General features: G+C 37.0%; 1 protein-coding gene across 1 annotated transcript; it reads left to right on the forward strand.

Annotated features, from left to right (window-relative positions):
- Nucleotides 1-12,514: 12,514 nt before the first annotated feature.
- LOC137737737 (peroxisomal acyl-coenzyme A oxidase 1-like) lies at nucleotides 12,515-15,479 on the forward strand. The gene is made up of 2 exons (XM_068477288.2): nucleotides 12,515-12,993; nucleotides 13,158-15,479. The coding sequence occupies exons 1-2, from the start codon at nucleotides 12,966-12,968 to the stop codon at nucleotides 15,167-15,169; spliced, it is 2,040 nt and encodes a 679-aa protein (XP_068333389.1). The 5' UTR covers nucleotides 12,515-12,965; the 3' UTR covers nucleotides 15,170-15,479.
- Nucleotides 15,480-16,230: the final 751 nt, after the last annotated feature.

Raw genomic sequence — 16,230 nt, forward strand, 5'->3', positions numbered from 1 at the left:
ATGACAAGTGAAACATCACGTGTATCATGCTTATGAAGAAAGAAGGGAGAAAGATTTGTTTAAACTTGCAAAGGACTTCGACAATGTTTGTGCATAATTGTTGTATATCAGACTTTCGCAATGTCCTATTAGATAATTGGGAAAAAAAACTCGCCAACAATAGAATCGGCTTCACCACATTTTCTGGCAAAAGGTGTCGAATACCAACTGGGAGCAAGCGTTGCAATATGACATGGCAATTGTGGCTCGTAAGCCCAGAAAATTTGCCCTTATCTACGTTTGTGCATCGCCCAATATTTGAAGCAAACCTATCTGGAAATTTTACGGAGGATAGAAACTTTAAAAACTTTTTCCTTTTCTCCGGTTTTATTGAAAAAAAGTTGCTAGGTCCTTTCTAGCTATCTCACCCTTCCTCGTCATCTGTAAACGTGGCCTTATTCCCATTCGCTCCAAATCGATGCAAGCTTTGATTGTTTCTTTTGTTTTTCTCTCGATGTCTAATATAGTTCAAACCAGTGTATCAAACATGTTATTCTCAACATGCATAACATCGAGATTATGACGCAGTTTCAATTTCGACCAGTACGACAACTGAAACAACATACTTTTGTGTGTTTAGTTTAGATGGGTGTTTGGTGTGGTCTTACTTATCGATTTTCCAAAAGGACCAAAATCCAAACGATTCAAGGGCAATAAAATATTTTCTCCAGGCCATTCTCTGTGTCTTGGCTTAATCTTTGTTCCGTGGAAGAATGTTGTCTCATTCTGACGCCACTCGTGGTCTCACAACAACCATCTACGTTGCCCTAGGTAACAAACTTTCACGGCGTGCCAAGAAGACGTTGTGTCCTCCTTGCAAACTGGGCGTGCAAAATAACCCTTAAGACTCCACTTGAACATCATAACATATGTTGAAAAATCATTTATAGTCCACATCACTACTGCTCGCAAGGTGAACATCTGCCCAATTGATTTATTTTATATCAGAACACCGTTTTCCCACAAATCTTTCCGCTCATCGACCAACGGCCACAAATAAACATCAATAGACTTACCCAGACCCTTGGTTATCAACATAGTCATCATCATATATTCTTTCTTCATGCATTTCCAAGGTGGCAAATTGTACGGAATTGTAAAGATTGACCAAGTGTTGTGGTTATAATTTAATACCTAAAAGGAGAAGGACAAGTTAGTGCAAGCCATTGGCTGATAGTACAAAGTACGTTCTCTCTCTTTCTTTCACTGATTGATGCAAATCAAGAAAAAAGAAAAGGTCCAGAGAGAGAGATACAGAAAGACAAAGTGGTGAATGACCCTTGATAAGAAACTTTGATAGTGGTATATCCACCGGCTTTCCATACAAAAACAATCAAAATATTTTGATTAATTTGCGGTGAAATAAATGACTAATTATTATGTTTTTTTATCGACATATTACCTAGCAATGAGCGCGCGCACACACACACATAATAGCCTTCATGCACACGCTCACGTGCGTGCATAAAATATTTTTTGAATCATAACGTGTTACGCGTGATTTATACGTTTTAAATGTATTTATATGCGTAAATTGACAAAAGGAAAGTCAAATATTTGAAGTAAATAAATAATCTTAGATCATGCAAAAAGAAACCCCTCATAAACCAATTAAAGCAGCTGAATCCACATAATAAAATCGGACTCTATAGAATTTACATTCAGAATAGAGAAAATAATATTTAATAAACAACTGATTGAATCACATTATTACTAGCCCATTATGAGGCTAAGTGTCACATCCCCGCCTGGGGCGGATCACTTCCTGGGCCCGCTCCACCACCGTAGCACGATATTGTCCGCTTTGGGCTTACCATTCCCTCACGGTTTTGTTTTTGGGAACTCACGAGCAACTTCCCAGTGGGTCACCCATCATGGGATTGCTCTAGCCCCCTTCTCGCTTAACTTCGGAGTTCCGACGGAACCCGAAGCCAGTGAGCTCCCAAAATGCCTCGTGCTAGGTAAGGATGGGAATATACATTTAAGGATCACTCCCCTAGGCGATGTGGGATGTCACACTAAGCCCAACCCTCTTCGCCTTAGTGTAGATAATATCGTTTGTTAAAAAAAAAAATCATTTGACAACTAATTTAATCACATTATTATCCGCATGCGGAATACTTTTTTTTTTTTTTTAACCGGCATTACACTCATCTTTAGATGTTTTGAACGTGTTTAAAAATAGAAAAAATAATATGGAATGAACATCTGATTGAATTACATTATTGCTATGCTATTGTGAGGTACTAATTAAAAAAAAGTACACAAAAATAATTATTAAAAAAGTATTGTTAAAAAAACGAAAATACCCCTGCATTATTTGATGCATTATTTTGGGATGCCTTTGAATTTTTTTTGTCTTGGGGACATTTTTGTCCAAATATTTTTGTTGAAGTTTGGTGACATCATAAAGGGCCACAAATAAACATCAATAAACTTACCTGGATCCTCGATTATCAACATAGTCTTCATAATATATTCTTTCTTCATACATTTCCAATGCGGCAAATTGTACGGAATTGTAAAGATTGACCAAGTGCTGTGGTTTTGATTTAACACCCAAAAGGAGAAGGACAAGTCAGTGCTAGCCATTGGTTGATAGTACAAAGTACGTTTTCTCTGTTTCCTTCACTGATTGATGCAAATCAAGAAAAAAGAAAAGGTCCACAGAGAGAGAGATGGAAAGACAAAGTGGCGAGGGACCCTTGATAAGAGACTTTGATAGTGGTATATCCACCGACTTTCCATACAAAAACAATCAAAATATTTTGATTAATTTGCGGTGAAATAAATGACTAATTATTATGTTTTTTTATTGACATATTGCCTAGCAATGAGCATAGACACACACACACACACACTCACACATAATAGCCTTCATACACACGCTCACGTGCGTGCATAAATATTTTTTGAATCATAGCGTGCTACGCGTGATTTACACGTTTCAAATGTATTTATATAAGTAAATTGACAAAAGGAAAGTCAAATATTTGAAGTAAATAAATAATCTTAGATCATGCTAAAAGAAACCTCTCATAAACCAATTAAAGCAACTGAATCCACATAATAAAATTGGCCTCTATAGAATTTACATTAAGAATAGAGAAACTAATATTTAATAAAAAATTGATTGAATCACATTATTATCCGCGTGCGAAATACCTTTTTTGTAATCGGCATTACACTCCTTTTAAGATGTTTTGAATGTCTTTAAAAATAGAGAAAATAATATGTAATGAACAACTGATTGAATCACATTACTGCTATCCTATTGTGAGGTGCTAATTAAAAAAAGTACAAAAAAATAATTATTAAAAAAGTAATGTTAAAATAACGAAAATACCCCTACAATATTTGAAGCATTATTTTGGGATGACTTTGAAATTTTTTATCGTGGGGACATTTTTGTCCAAATATTTCTATTGAAGCTTGGTGACACCAAAAAGGGCCAAAAAAAAAATCAATAGACTTACCTGGATCCTCGATCATCAACATATTCATCGTCATATATTCTTTCTTCATGCATTTCCAAGGTGGCAAATTGTACGGAACTGTAAGGATCGACTAAGTGCTGTGGTTTTGATTTAATACCCAAACAAAAAAGGACAACTCAATGCAAGCCATTGGCTGCTAGTACAAGGTACTTTCTCTCTCTTTCCTTCATTAACTGAAGCAATAAAGAAAAAAGGAAAGGTCCAGAGAGAGAGAGACAGAAAGATAAAGTGGCGAGGGACCCTTAATAAGAGACTTTGATAGTGGCATATCCACCGGATTTCCATACAAAAACAATCAAAATATTTTGATTAATTTGCGGTGAAATAAAATGACTAATTATTACGTTTTTTTTAATTGACATATTGCCTAGCAATGAACATACATACATACATACATACATATATATATATATATATATATATATATATATATATATATATATATATATGCATACTAGCCTTCATACACATGTTCATGCACGTGCATAAAATATTTTTTTGAATCATAGCGTGCTACACGTGATTTACATATTTTGAATGTATTTATTTGCTCAAATTGACAAAAGGAAAGTCAAATATTTGAAGTAAATGAATAATTTTAGATCATGCAAAAAGAAACCCCTCATAAACCAATTAAAGCAGCTGAATCCACATAATAAAATCGGTCTCTATAGAATTTACATTAAGAATATAGAAAATAGTATTTAATAAAGAACTGATTGACTCATATTATTGCTACCCCATTGTGAGGTTAAGCCGACCCCCTTCCCCTTAGTGTTGATAATATTGTTTGTTAAAATAAAATCATTTGAGAACTAATTTAATCACATTATTATCCGCGTACGGAATACCTTTTTTTTATAACCGGCATTAGAATCCTCTTAAGATGTTTTTAACGTGTTTAAAAATAGAGAAAATAATATGGAATGAACAACTGATTGAATCACATTATTGCTATCCTATTTTGAAGTATTAATTAAAAAAAAAGTGCAAAAAATAATAATTAAAAATGTACTGTTAAAATAACAAAAATACCCCTACATTATTTGATGCATTATTTTGGGATGCCTTTGAAATGTTTTGTCTTGGGGACATTTTTGTCCAAATATTTTTGTTGAAACATGGTGACACCAAAAATGGTCACAAATAAACATCAATAGACTTACCCAAATCCCCGGTTATAAACATAGTCTTCATCATATATTCTTTCTTCATGCATTTCGAAGGTGGCAAATTTTACGGAATTGTAAAGATTGACCAAGTGCTGTGGTTTTGATTTAATAGCCAAACGGAGAAAGACAAGTCAGTGCAAGCCATTGGCTGCTAGTACAATGTACTTTCTCTCTCTTTCCTTCACTAATTGATGCAAATAAAGAAAAAAGGAAAGGTCCAGAGAGAGAGATAGAAAGACAAAGTGGCAACGGACCCTTCATAAGAGACTTTGATAGGGGCATATCCACCGGATTTCCATACAAAAACAATCAAATTATTTTGATTAATTTGCGGTGAAATAAAATGATTAATTATTATGTTTTTTAATCGACATATTGCCTAGCAATGAGCGCGCGCACACACACACTAGCCTTCATGCATGCGCAAATATATACTAGCCTTCATGCACACGCGTAAAATGACTAATTATTATGTTTTTAATCGACATATTGCCTAGCAATGAGCGCGCGCGCACACACACACGCTAGCCTTCATGCATGCGCGTATATATACTAGCCTTCATGCACACGCTCACGCGCTTGCAGAAAATATTTTTTGAATCACAGCTTGCTAATAGCAATAAGTCCTGTTTGAAGAGGCTCGTATACAGAACATCTTGAAATAATACCAGGAGCGGGAGACTCAATTAATCAAGATTCAGAAGATGAAATTTCACCCCGACCATCAATAGGTGTGATTTACATGTTTTAAATGTATTTATATGCGTAAATTGGCAAAAGGAAAGTCAAATATTTGAAGTAAATGAATAATCTTAGATCATGCTAAAAGAAAACCCTTATAAACCAATTAAAGCAGCTGAATCCACATAATAAAATCGGTCTCTATAGAATTTATATTAAGAATAGAGAAAATAATATTTAATAAACAACTGATTGAATCACATTATTGCTAGCCCATTGTGAGGCTAAGCTCAACCCCCTTCCCCTTAGTGTAGATAATATGGTTTGTTAAAAAAAAAAAAATCATTTGACAACTAATTTAATCACATTTTTATCCGCATGCGAAATACCTTTTTTTTTTTTAACCGGCATTACACTCATCTTTAGATGTTTTGAACGTGTTTAAAAATAGAGAAAATAATATGGAATGAACAGCTGATTGAATTACATTATTGCTATGCTATTGTGAGATACTAATTAAAAAAAAGTACAAAAAAATAATTATTAAAAAAGTACTGTTAAAAAAAACGAAAATAACCCTACATTATTTGATGCATTATTTTGGGATGCCTTTGAATTTTTTTGTCTTGGGGACATTTTTGTCCAAATATTTTTCTTGAAGTTTGGTGACACCATAAAGGGCCACAAATAAACATTAATAGACTTACCTGGATCTTTGGTTATCAACATAGTCTTCATCATATATTCTTTCTTCATGCATTTCCAATGTAGCAAATTGTATGGAATTGTAAAGATTGACCAAGTGCTGTAATTTTGATTTAATACCCAAACGGAGAAGGACAAGTTAGTGTAAGCCATTGGCTGATAGTACAAAGTACGTTCTCTCTATTTCCTTCACTAATTGATGCAAATAAAGAAAAAAGGAAAGGTCCAGAGAGAGAGACAGTAAGATAAAGTGGCGAGGGACCCTTGATAAGTGACTTTGATAGTGGCATATCCACCGTATTTCCATACAAAAAGAATCAAAATATTTTGATTAATTTGCGGTGAAATAAAATGACTAATTATTATGTCTTTTTAATCGACATATTGCCTAGCAATGATATCCCACATCGTCCAAGGGAGTGATCCTTAAATGTATATTCTCATCCCTACCTAGCATGAGGCATTTTGGGAGCTCACTGGCTTCGGGTTCCGTAGGAACTCCGAAGTTAAGCGAGGGGCTAGAGCAATCCCATGATGGGTGACCCACTGGGAAGTTGCTCGTGAGTTCCCAAAAACAAAACCGTGAGGGAATGGTAAGCCCAAAGCGGACAATATCGTGCTACGGTGGTGGAGCGGGCCCGGGAAGTGATCCGCCCCGGGCCGGGATATGACAAATTTGGTATCAGAGCCTAACCCTGGTCGTGGTGTGCCGACGAGGACGTCGGGCCCCTAAGGGGGGTGGATTGTGACATCCCACATCGCCCAGGGGAGTGATCCTTATATGTATATTCTCATCTCTACCTTGCACGAGGCCTTTTGGGAGCTCACTGGCTTCGGGTTCCGTAGGAACTCCGAAGTTAAGCGAGAAGGGGGTTAGAGCAATCCCATGATGGGTGACCCACTGGGAAGTTGCTCGTGAGTTCCCAAAAACAAAACCGTGAGGGAATGGTAAGCCCAAAGCGGACAATATCGTGCTACGGTGGTGGAGCGGGCCTGGGAAGTGATCGGCCTCGGGCCGGGATGTGACAGCATACGCAAGGAGCGCGCACACACGCACACACACTAGCCTTCATGCATGTGTGTATATATACTAGCCTTCATGCACATGCTCATGTGTGTGCAGAAAATATTTTTTAAAACACAATGTGCTACGCGTGATTTATACGTTTTAAATGTATTTATATACGTAATTTGACAAAAGGAAAGTTAAATATTTGAAGTAAATAAATAATCTTAGATCATGCTAAAAGAAACCCCTCATAAACCAATTAAAGTAGATGAATCTACATTATAAAATCGGTCTCTATAGAATTTATATTAAGAATAGCGAAAATAATATTTAATAAACAACTGATTGAATCACATTATTGCTAGCCTATTGTGAGGCTAAGCCCACTCCTCTTCCCCTTAGTGTAGATAATATCATTTGTTAAAAAAAAAAATCATTTGACAACTAATTTAAACACATTATTATCCACGTGCGAAATGCCTTTTCTATAACTGGCATTACACTCCTCTTATGTTTTGAACGTGTTTAAAAAAAAAGAAAATAATATGGAATGAATAGCTGATTAAATCACATTATTACTATTTTATTGTGAGGTACTAATTAAAAAAAAGTACAAAAATATAATTATTAAAAAAGTACTATTAAAATGATGAAAATACCCCTACATTATTTGATGCATTATTTTGGGATGCCTTTGAAATTTTTTGTCTTGGGGATACTTTTGTTGAAGCTTGGTGACACCAAAAAGGGCTTAAAAAGTACAATTAAAATGACGGAAATACCCCTACATTATTTGATGCATTATTTTAGGATGCCTTTGAAATTTTTTGTCATGGGGACATTTTTATCCAAATATTTTTGTTGAAGCTTGATGATACCAAAAAGGGCCACAAATAAACATCAATTTTACCCGGATCCTTGGTTATCAACATAGTCATCATCATATATTTTTTCTTCATGCATTTCCAAGGTGGCAATTTGTATGGAATTGTAAAGATTGACCAAGTGTTGTGGTTTTGATTTAATACCCAAACAAAAAAGGACAACTCAATGCAAGCCATTGGCTGCTAGTACAAGGTACTTTCTCTCTCTTTCCTTCATTAACTGAAGCAATAAAGAAAAAAGGAAAGGTCCAGAGAGAGAGAGACAGAAAGATAAAGTGACAAGGAACCCTTGATAAAAGACTTTGGTAGTGGCATGTCCACCAGATTTCCATACAAGGGGTCGGTCAGAAAATGAGAATTGATTGGTGCCAACCCCAGCATTATCCAAATGAACGGGGCCATAGCTTTGGACAATCTTGAATGGGGGATTGTTGGGATTTGAGAGGATGTGGTATCATATTTTAGCTGCTTTGGTTGGTCCATGTTCCCACAGTACGAAGTTAGCAGCCTAACTAGACATTAGATAAGCATCTGCACGCACCTATGAACATTTGTAACCATTGTAAAACATATGTACCATGTTTTCTTTTTCTGTTTCCGCTTACACGTCATGTATCATGTTTTTCTTTGTTAGTTTGTTAAACTTATATTTGCAAAAATTTTGCACATACACATGATGCATGTAAGGATACTATAACTTCACCGGTTAACTTGGTTCCATTCAGCTCAAAATAGATCAAATTGTATAAAAAAGAAAATGAACAGAACTAGAAATTCGATTTGATCCTTCAGTTTGCTGGTACTTTTTCTCAGCCCTAATGCCTATATATGTTACGAGAAAATATATAGTAGTCAGAATACTCTCACAAAGGATGAGTGCATAATAGAGCCCGTTTCTTTGTGAACATGTATGAAAATCCAACTGATCGTTAGACTGACCTTCCAAATCTTTTTCCTCTAGTACGTACTGAATGTGCAATATGTTATTTATATTTGCTTTGTGAAAGTAGAGAACAAGGAGCATCTCACTTCACTACGGTCATACTACTATGTGTGTGTGTCATGCCAGCTAGAAAGAGAGAGATTCAACGAGTCAATAATAATACTAAGAACATAAATCAAGACACCCTAAGAGCAGTCTAGAAGATGAAGAGAGAGGGAAATAGGATTTTAGTGAACTGAAAAGAAAAGGGATGAGGAGGCAGTTTTCTGTGTGATTTGATCATCAAGTCCCCATCTCTCTTTCTCCATGTAACCCCACACATCTCAGTCATATGTCCTCAACTGCAGAGATATAGATGCCCTAAGCTATTCCATCTCTATGATTGTTAGTCCATTTCAGTCTTCTGTTAGCCAAAGAAACTCACATCATCCTTCAACCCCACTCAATTGAGTGCAATCATGGCGAGGGCAATCATGGCCATTCATATCTATCCCACTTAACCTTAATCAATTCATGATTAGCATAATCTAATTATCAACCTAATCGAAAACATTCTGCATGCGTGTTTCCATCAGTTAAAAGCATACATATTTTTGTATTCTCCAACTTAAGCTCTCTAGGATAAGTCTGGCTTCCAGACCAGCAGCAGATTTCTGTTTGTATTAAGGGTCGATTTGCTTAATAGCTTTTACTATATATCTATTTTTAAGCATTCTTGGTGGAATTCTTAGTTATTGGAAGGTAACGCATAATTTTTTGTGAAATCTTTGTCGTTTTGTTTTGAGCTATCATTTTAAACCTCGACTCTTTGCATATAGGGCATTTATCTAATGCTTCATTTTCCTTATAGAACAGTACACAAATATTTTTGCACACTTGAATTTTTTCATAACCTAATCCCAGACCATTCAACACCTTCTTCGCATTTTTGTGATCTTTAGGCAAACAATTATCCTTTGGAAGCATCCTCTTGAAAAAGCCCAAAAATAATCAAAGAATTAGTTGGACATACGAAATTTTATTTTTCCATGCATCAACTCCACAGTAGCCGTTAGTACCGAAAAATCCTCGCAACCGGGATATAATTCTTGTTTGAAACTTTTTAATAGTTTTTCCTAATTTTTAAATGCTCCACTATCCATGCTTCAAGGGACTTCATCTCCCCCTTCCTGGTCAAAATTGGTTGAGGCGTTTGGAAAAGCATCTTCTAGGATATCCATAATTTGTTTGTTTGGATCAACATAAGATTCAACTGCCTCAACATAATGGGTTCACATGTCAAGATGAAGCATGCACTAATCATTCCCCATGATGATTCCAAGTGGTATACGTCTCCATCATACCATGTCTTACTAAATGGTATCGAACATTTTCATAATTCTCAACCATTGAATTATTACAGTTCCTACAAGGACATCGAATTATAGGTGAACCCTGGTTGTGTGCCATTGTGAAATCAATAAACTAATTTATTCCATCCAAATATTCGTCTGCAATTCTGTTAGAATTGTGTATCCACTGTCTGTCCATATTGCATGCAAACAAAACAAAATCACAATGGTTACAAACACTTCAATTATAACATGCCACCTTATGCCTCCAGTAAGGGTCCTACCCATTCAGGAATGTACAGCTAGTTGTCGTATTTTACGGCTTTATCAGATTAGATTTCGACGCCGAAAAAATTTGGTACCATATCACTACAATTCTTCAATTGCAGCACGTATATATTAAATACATACGCAACACTATGCATAGATATACTACCAAATTTCTCCTTATTGAAATCTAATCTGTGAACCACAAACTACGACGCATAACTATGCATTCCTAAATTGTCCAAAAAATGGGACAATTCAAGAATTAATTAGACCACAGTCATGCTTTCGCATCCATGCGCGAAATCCAACTAATTCTCAAACGGGAAACTAAGTTTTTGAATCCTCTGACTCAGATAACTAATCGTCTAGAGTAAAAAACTTTAGCTGGAAATGTTTCGTGTGCATTGTTTTTGCCGCCAAAAAAAGACTTACGTTTTTTCCCTTGGTTTGCGCGACGATGTTGTTTTTTCATCTTGCAAAGATCTGTTTGTGATGAAAATTGTCGTTACGCAATGTTCGACAATTTTGCACGGCAATGTCTCTTTTTTGTTGCGCTATACTACCTTTACGACGGATTTTGCTTCGTCGCTTAAAATTCTGTCGCACAAATAGTTTTTTCTACTTGTGATTGTAATTTGACTCTTATAATTTGACATCTCTTTTGAAGATGGTCTTAAGGCATATTCAATTGAATTTTGAATTATTATATTGTAAGAATATGAGTATGAAATACAGAAGTTTTAGGACCGGCTATAGGTGTTCAATTTGATAGAAAAGTCTTGTTGATAAAAGGAATGCTAATCCTTCTCAAACAGGGATTTTGTATAGTATTAATGGAGTGTTGACTAAAGAGGGATTTTGTATAGCATTAATGGCGTGTTTACCAAACCGGAATGGAGGTAGAAGAAATGGAATTGAATTCTTCTCCAAGTGATTCCGGCGTTTACCAAATTTCGGGAATGAAAAAAATTAGTGGGCTCTACCCAAAATCAGTAATTGAATTCCTGATATCCTCGGAATCCAAATACTGACTTGAAGGTGACAATTGAATTTCAGAAGAAAGCTAACATCCAGAATCAAACTTCTCTACCGAAATTGCCCTGCCTCTCCTATCTGCCTCCCACGATTCAACCACCCAAAGCACACACCCATCCCCACCCTTAACCAATGTAGACCACCGCACCACCTCCCAGACTGCCAAGACCTATCACCCACTGGCGAAGCTACAGAGGGATCGCCCCTCCGCTCATCTGAAATCGCCACTAAAAGTCCAGATTCCGCCCCTCAAATCTTTCGAACCTGCATAAAACTGGGTATGCTGACGTGTTTATGGAAGGTTTGCTGCTACCCTTCAACAATATGCCGCCCGTCAAATCTAGAAAGTTGAAGCTTAGATGGAGAGAATGAGAAATAGCTAGAGAAACTGAGAGAGAGGATGTTCTATTAGCTGTTTTACCGACAAAAATCGACGATGACCCACTGCCGGATGAGCCGACATTATCACACCACCTGTTCGGCTTTTCTGTTAAATGATTGGTCCATCAGTATTAGCGTACTGAGAGATTCACGTCTGAAAGTCTCACCACTCAAGATTTCTCTCAGATTCCCGGAAAATGGATACCAAATTCTCATGATCCTAACAGAAGGCTGACATGATAGCTGTGCTTCGAAAATCATGGTACCACCTCAGGCTGTCGATAAGGCGCCCGACCCGAGTTCCCACTTGGGACGCCATTGTATTGACGGTGGCAAGCGAGACAGTGCTGAACGGACGGAGAGAACGACGTGAAAAGGAATTGAAAAAAAAATAGAAAAAAAAAATAATGATGTAGAGAACCGTGGGTACTAGAAAGCTGTTGGGAGACTTGTTTCAGTATAAAAAAAATGCATCAATATTTTCCAATATTTTCCAACGGGAATTGTTAATATTTTAATAAAACTATATATATATATATATATATGTATGTATGTATGTATGTATGTATGTATGTATGTGTGTGTGAAATTGTATTAAAAAGTTATGAAATTTTCTATTATTTAGATTAAGGGTATTTTTACTAATCATATTAATTTTCATTTCGATTCAGGTGAACTGGTAAACAACTTATATGAATTTCGTTTCATTTTTACTCTGATTCCAGAATGTTTAAGTAAACACCTTCAATATAAATCCGATTCTGACTCTTCCTCAATCCAATTCCTCTACTTTGATTACGGTTATGTAAACGCGCCCTAAGATCAGAACAAGGAAACGAGCACTTGTTTCCTATATGGATTTTAATAGGGAATCCTAATCTGTTATGGTAAAGATTATATGTATATATATAGTGGCCTCTCTTCTCAAACAACACACGCTCATATTTGGACTTAAACCTATAAGTCGAGCTCTTGATAATCTGCGAGAGAACAGAAGGCACACTGAAAGCTTGCTGCCATGGCCTCGAGTTCTGCAACTGGTGCAGGTATGCTCTTCTTGCTGGTTTTCTCATATACATAAACTGTTTATTTCTCTCTAAGTTGTAGTTCATGTTTTGGTCTTGGTGTTTGTGATTTCTATGCTAACACATATAATATGGATACACTGCATTCTGTTCAACTTTGTGTTTGTATGAAATGATTTGTTCAGATCATTTGGCGCATGAGAGGAGCAAGGCTAAGTTTGATGTTGAGGCAATGAAGATCGTCTGGGCGGGTTCTCCCCACGAGTTTCGAGTCTCTGATCGAATGGCTCACCTCGTGGCTAGTGATCCGAGCTTTCGACGGGAGAATAGAGCTGTGCTAAGTAGGAAGGAGTTGTTCACAAAGGCTCTGAAAAAAGCTGCTCATTCCTGGAAAAGGATCACTGAGCTTGGGCTTTCAGATGAAGAGGCTTCGTGGCTATGGTTTTATGTGGATGAACTGACATTCGCTTACATTCATTGGGGAATGTTTGTGCCCGCTATCAAAGGGTCAGGCACGGAGGAACAGCAAAACAAGTGGTTGCCGTTGGCAACCACGATGCGCATAATTGGTACTTATGCACAAACTGAACTCGGACATGGCTCGAATGTTCAAGGGATTGAGACCACCGCGACATTTGATCCAACGACTGACGAGTTCATCATCCATAGTCCTACACTCACCTCGAGCAAATGGTGGTCTGGTGGATTGGGGAAGATTGCAACTCACGCTGTTGTCTATGCCCGGGTTATTACTCCCGACGGCCAAGATCATGGCGTGAATGGCTTCATTGTCCAAATTCGGAGTTTGGATGATCACTTGCCTCTTCCGGGCGTAACAGTTGGTGATATAGGAACAAAATTTGGAAGCGGAGCTTTCAATTCCGTGGACAATGGTGTTCTAAGATTTGATCACGTGCGAATACCAAGAAATCAAATGCTGATGAGGGTGGCACATGTCACAAGAGAAGGAAAATATGTGCTGTCCAATGTTCCTAGGCAGCTGCTTTATGGAACTATGGTTTATGTGAGGAAAATTATTGTAGTTGATTCTTCAATTGCTTTATCAAGAGCAGTGTGTATAGCTGCTCGATATAGCAGTGTTCGTCGACAATTTGGTTCACAAAATCGTGAGATTAATGGTATTGCGGTTGAGACCCCAGTGATTGAGTACAAGACTCAGCAAAGTAGACTTTTTTCTCTGTTAGCTTCTGCCTATGCTTTCAGATTCATTGGTGAGTGGCTGAAAAGCCTATATACCGATTTGACACAAAAACTGGAAGCGAATGACTTTTCAACATTAGCTGAAGCTCATGCATGCACGGCGGGTTTGAAGTCCTTGACTACATCTTCAGCTGTTCATGGGATTGAAGAATGCCGGAAACTATGTGGTGGCCATGGATACCTAAATAGCAGCGGGCTTCCCGAGTTATATGCTGTTTTCGCACCTTCGTGTACGTATGAAGGGGACAACACTGTTCTGCTTTTGCAGGTTGCAAGGTTCCTCATGAAGACTATTTCTCAGCTTCCGCATTCGGATCAAACTCATAAGCTTTCTGGAACAATAGCTTATATGGCTCTGATGGATCATTATTTGATCAAATATTGCTGTAGTGTTGAAAAAGCCGAGGACTGGTTGAAAGCCGATGTAATACTCAAGGTATTCGAAGCAAGGGCCATTAGAATGTGTGTTACTTGTGCTCAAAATCTTGCCAAGTTTGCAGATCCATCAGAAGGGTTTTCTGAACTCTCACCAGATTTAGTAGAGGCTGCAATTGCTCACTGCCAGTTGATCGTTGTCTCCAAATTCATTGAGAAATTGCAGCAGAAAATTGAAGGAAACGGAGTAAAACAACAATTGGAGACCCTCTGCCACTTATATGCTTTGGATCTGATTCACAAATATTCAGGGGATTTTATTTCCACGGGTAGCTTGAATCCCAAGCAAGCTTCACTTGCCAATGATCAACTTAGAGCTCTGTATGCCGAGGTTCGTCCAAATGTTATTGCCCTTGTTGATGCATTTAATTACACTGACCATTTTCTTGGCTCAATTCTTGGATGCTACGATGGGAATGTGTATCCAAAACTGTATGATGAGGCTTGGAAAGATCCGCTCAATGACTCAGTTGTAACTGATGGCTATCCTGAATACATCAAACCTCTCCTCAATCAGCAGCTCCTAAATGCAAGGTTATGAATTTTATTTAATTTCTCTAGCGATATTGGAAGAGTGGGAAATCGGACTACGGATCTCAGACGCAGAAGTGAATGCTAGGCTATGATTTAAGAAGAATAAGGTAAAGCAACCATCTCGGTAGCAACTTTATGTTTTGTTTTCCTTTATGCTTCTTGTCCAAAGAACAATATATAACTTTTCTCCTTTAGTTATCAACTAGCAATGGATGCCCGTGCGATGCTGCAGGGTTGAAAATACTACGAAAATTCTGTTTATTTACATACAAAAGATAATAAAACTTGATGTGTATGCATAATATTTACATATAAAAGTATGTAAATAGATTTGGTGGATGATCATATTTTCATACCAAAGATGGATGCTCGATGTGTATGTACACAATATTTACCTAGCAAACGTCTCTTTGACCGTCAGACTTGTGAACTTTAAGACATATGTCAATTGGTCCTTTACTTTGATTGCACACTGCATCAAGTTAAAGCTCCCACCAACTGGAGAAAAATACCATGCTACATCTTATTTGTGTGCCATATGTACTGTTCATTGTTCAAGGAGTTGGGATTTCTGCCATCTTCGATAAGGAAAATTGCAGCTTGTGGGACATGAGAAAGGAGGGAAAAAAAAAAGTTGGACTCTATAATGTGTATTTGCTTAATGTTAATCTGTGGTGCAATTATAAAATTACAGCAGAAGTATTTGCTTAATGGTAATCTGTGGTAGAATTTAAAATGTTTACCTATCAATCGTCCACCATTAAGTTGTTAAACTCCAATTCCACCAAACCGAACTCTACTATTCCCTGTGGCATCAAATGAAAGCTGCATATGAAATCAACGTCGTATAGCATTATAACTTTCAACCATACTGATGATGTTGAAGTGAATAACTAAGATGAAGAGTAAACATTCGAGTACAATAGATTTAGAAGTATCAACATTAAAGAACATAGGTGTATTAAGTCTCAATTATTTCTTCACCCAAGTGAAGAACATGCCTAGTCAAGGTATTTGTTAGCAATTTTGCGGTTCCTTGAGAAGTGTATGTATTGAAATATAAAAGGC

This window comes from Pyrus communis, chromosome 13 (genome assembly GCF_041283825.1).
Source record: "Pyrus communis isolate YQ-2024b chromosome 13, ASM4128382v1, whole genome shotgun sequence".
NCBI classification, from domain to species: domain Eukaryota; kingdom Viridiplantae; phylum Streptophyta; class Magnoliopsida; order Rosales; family Rosaceae; genus Pyrus; species Pyrus communis.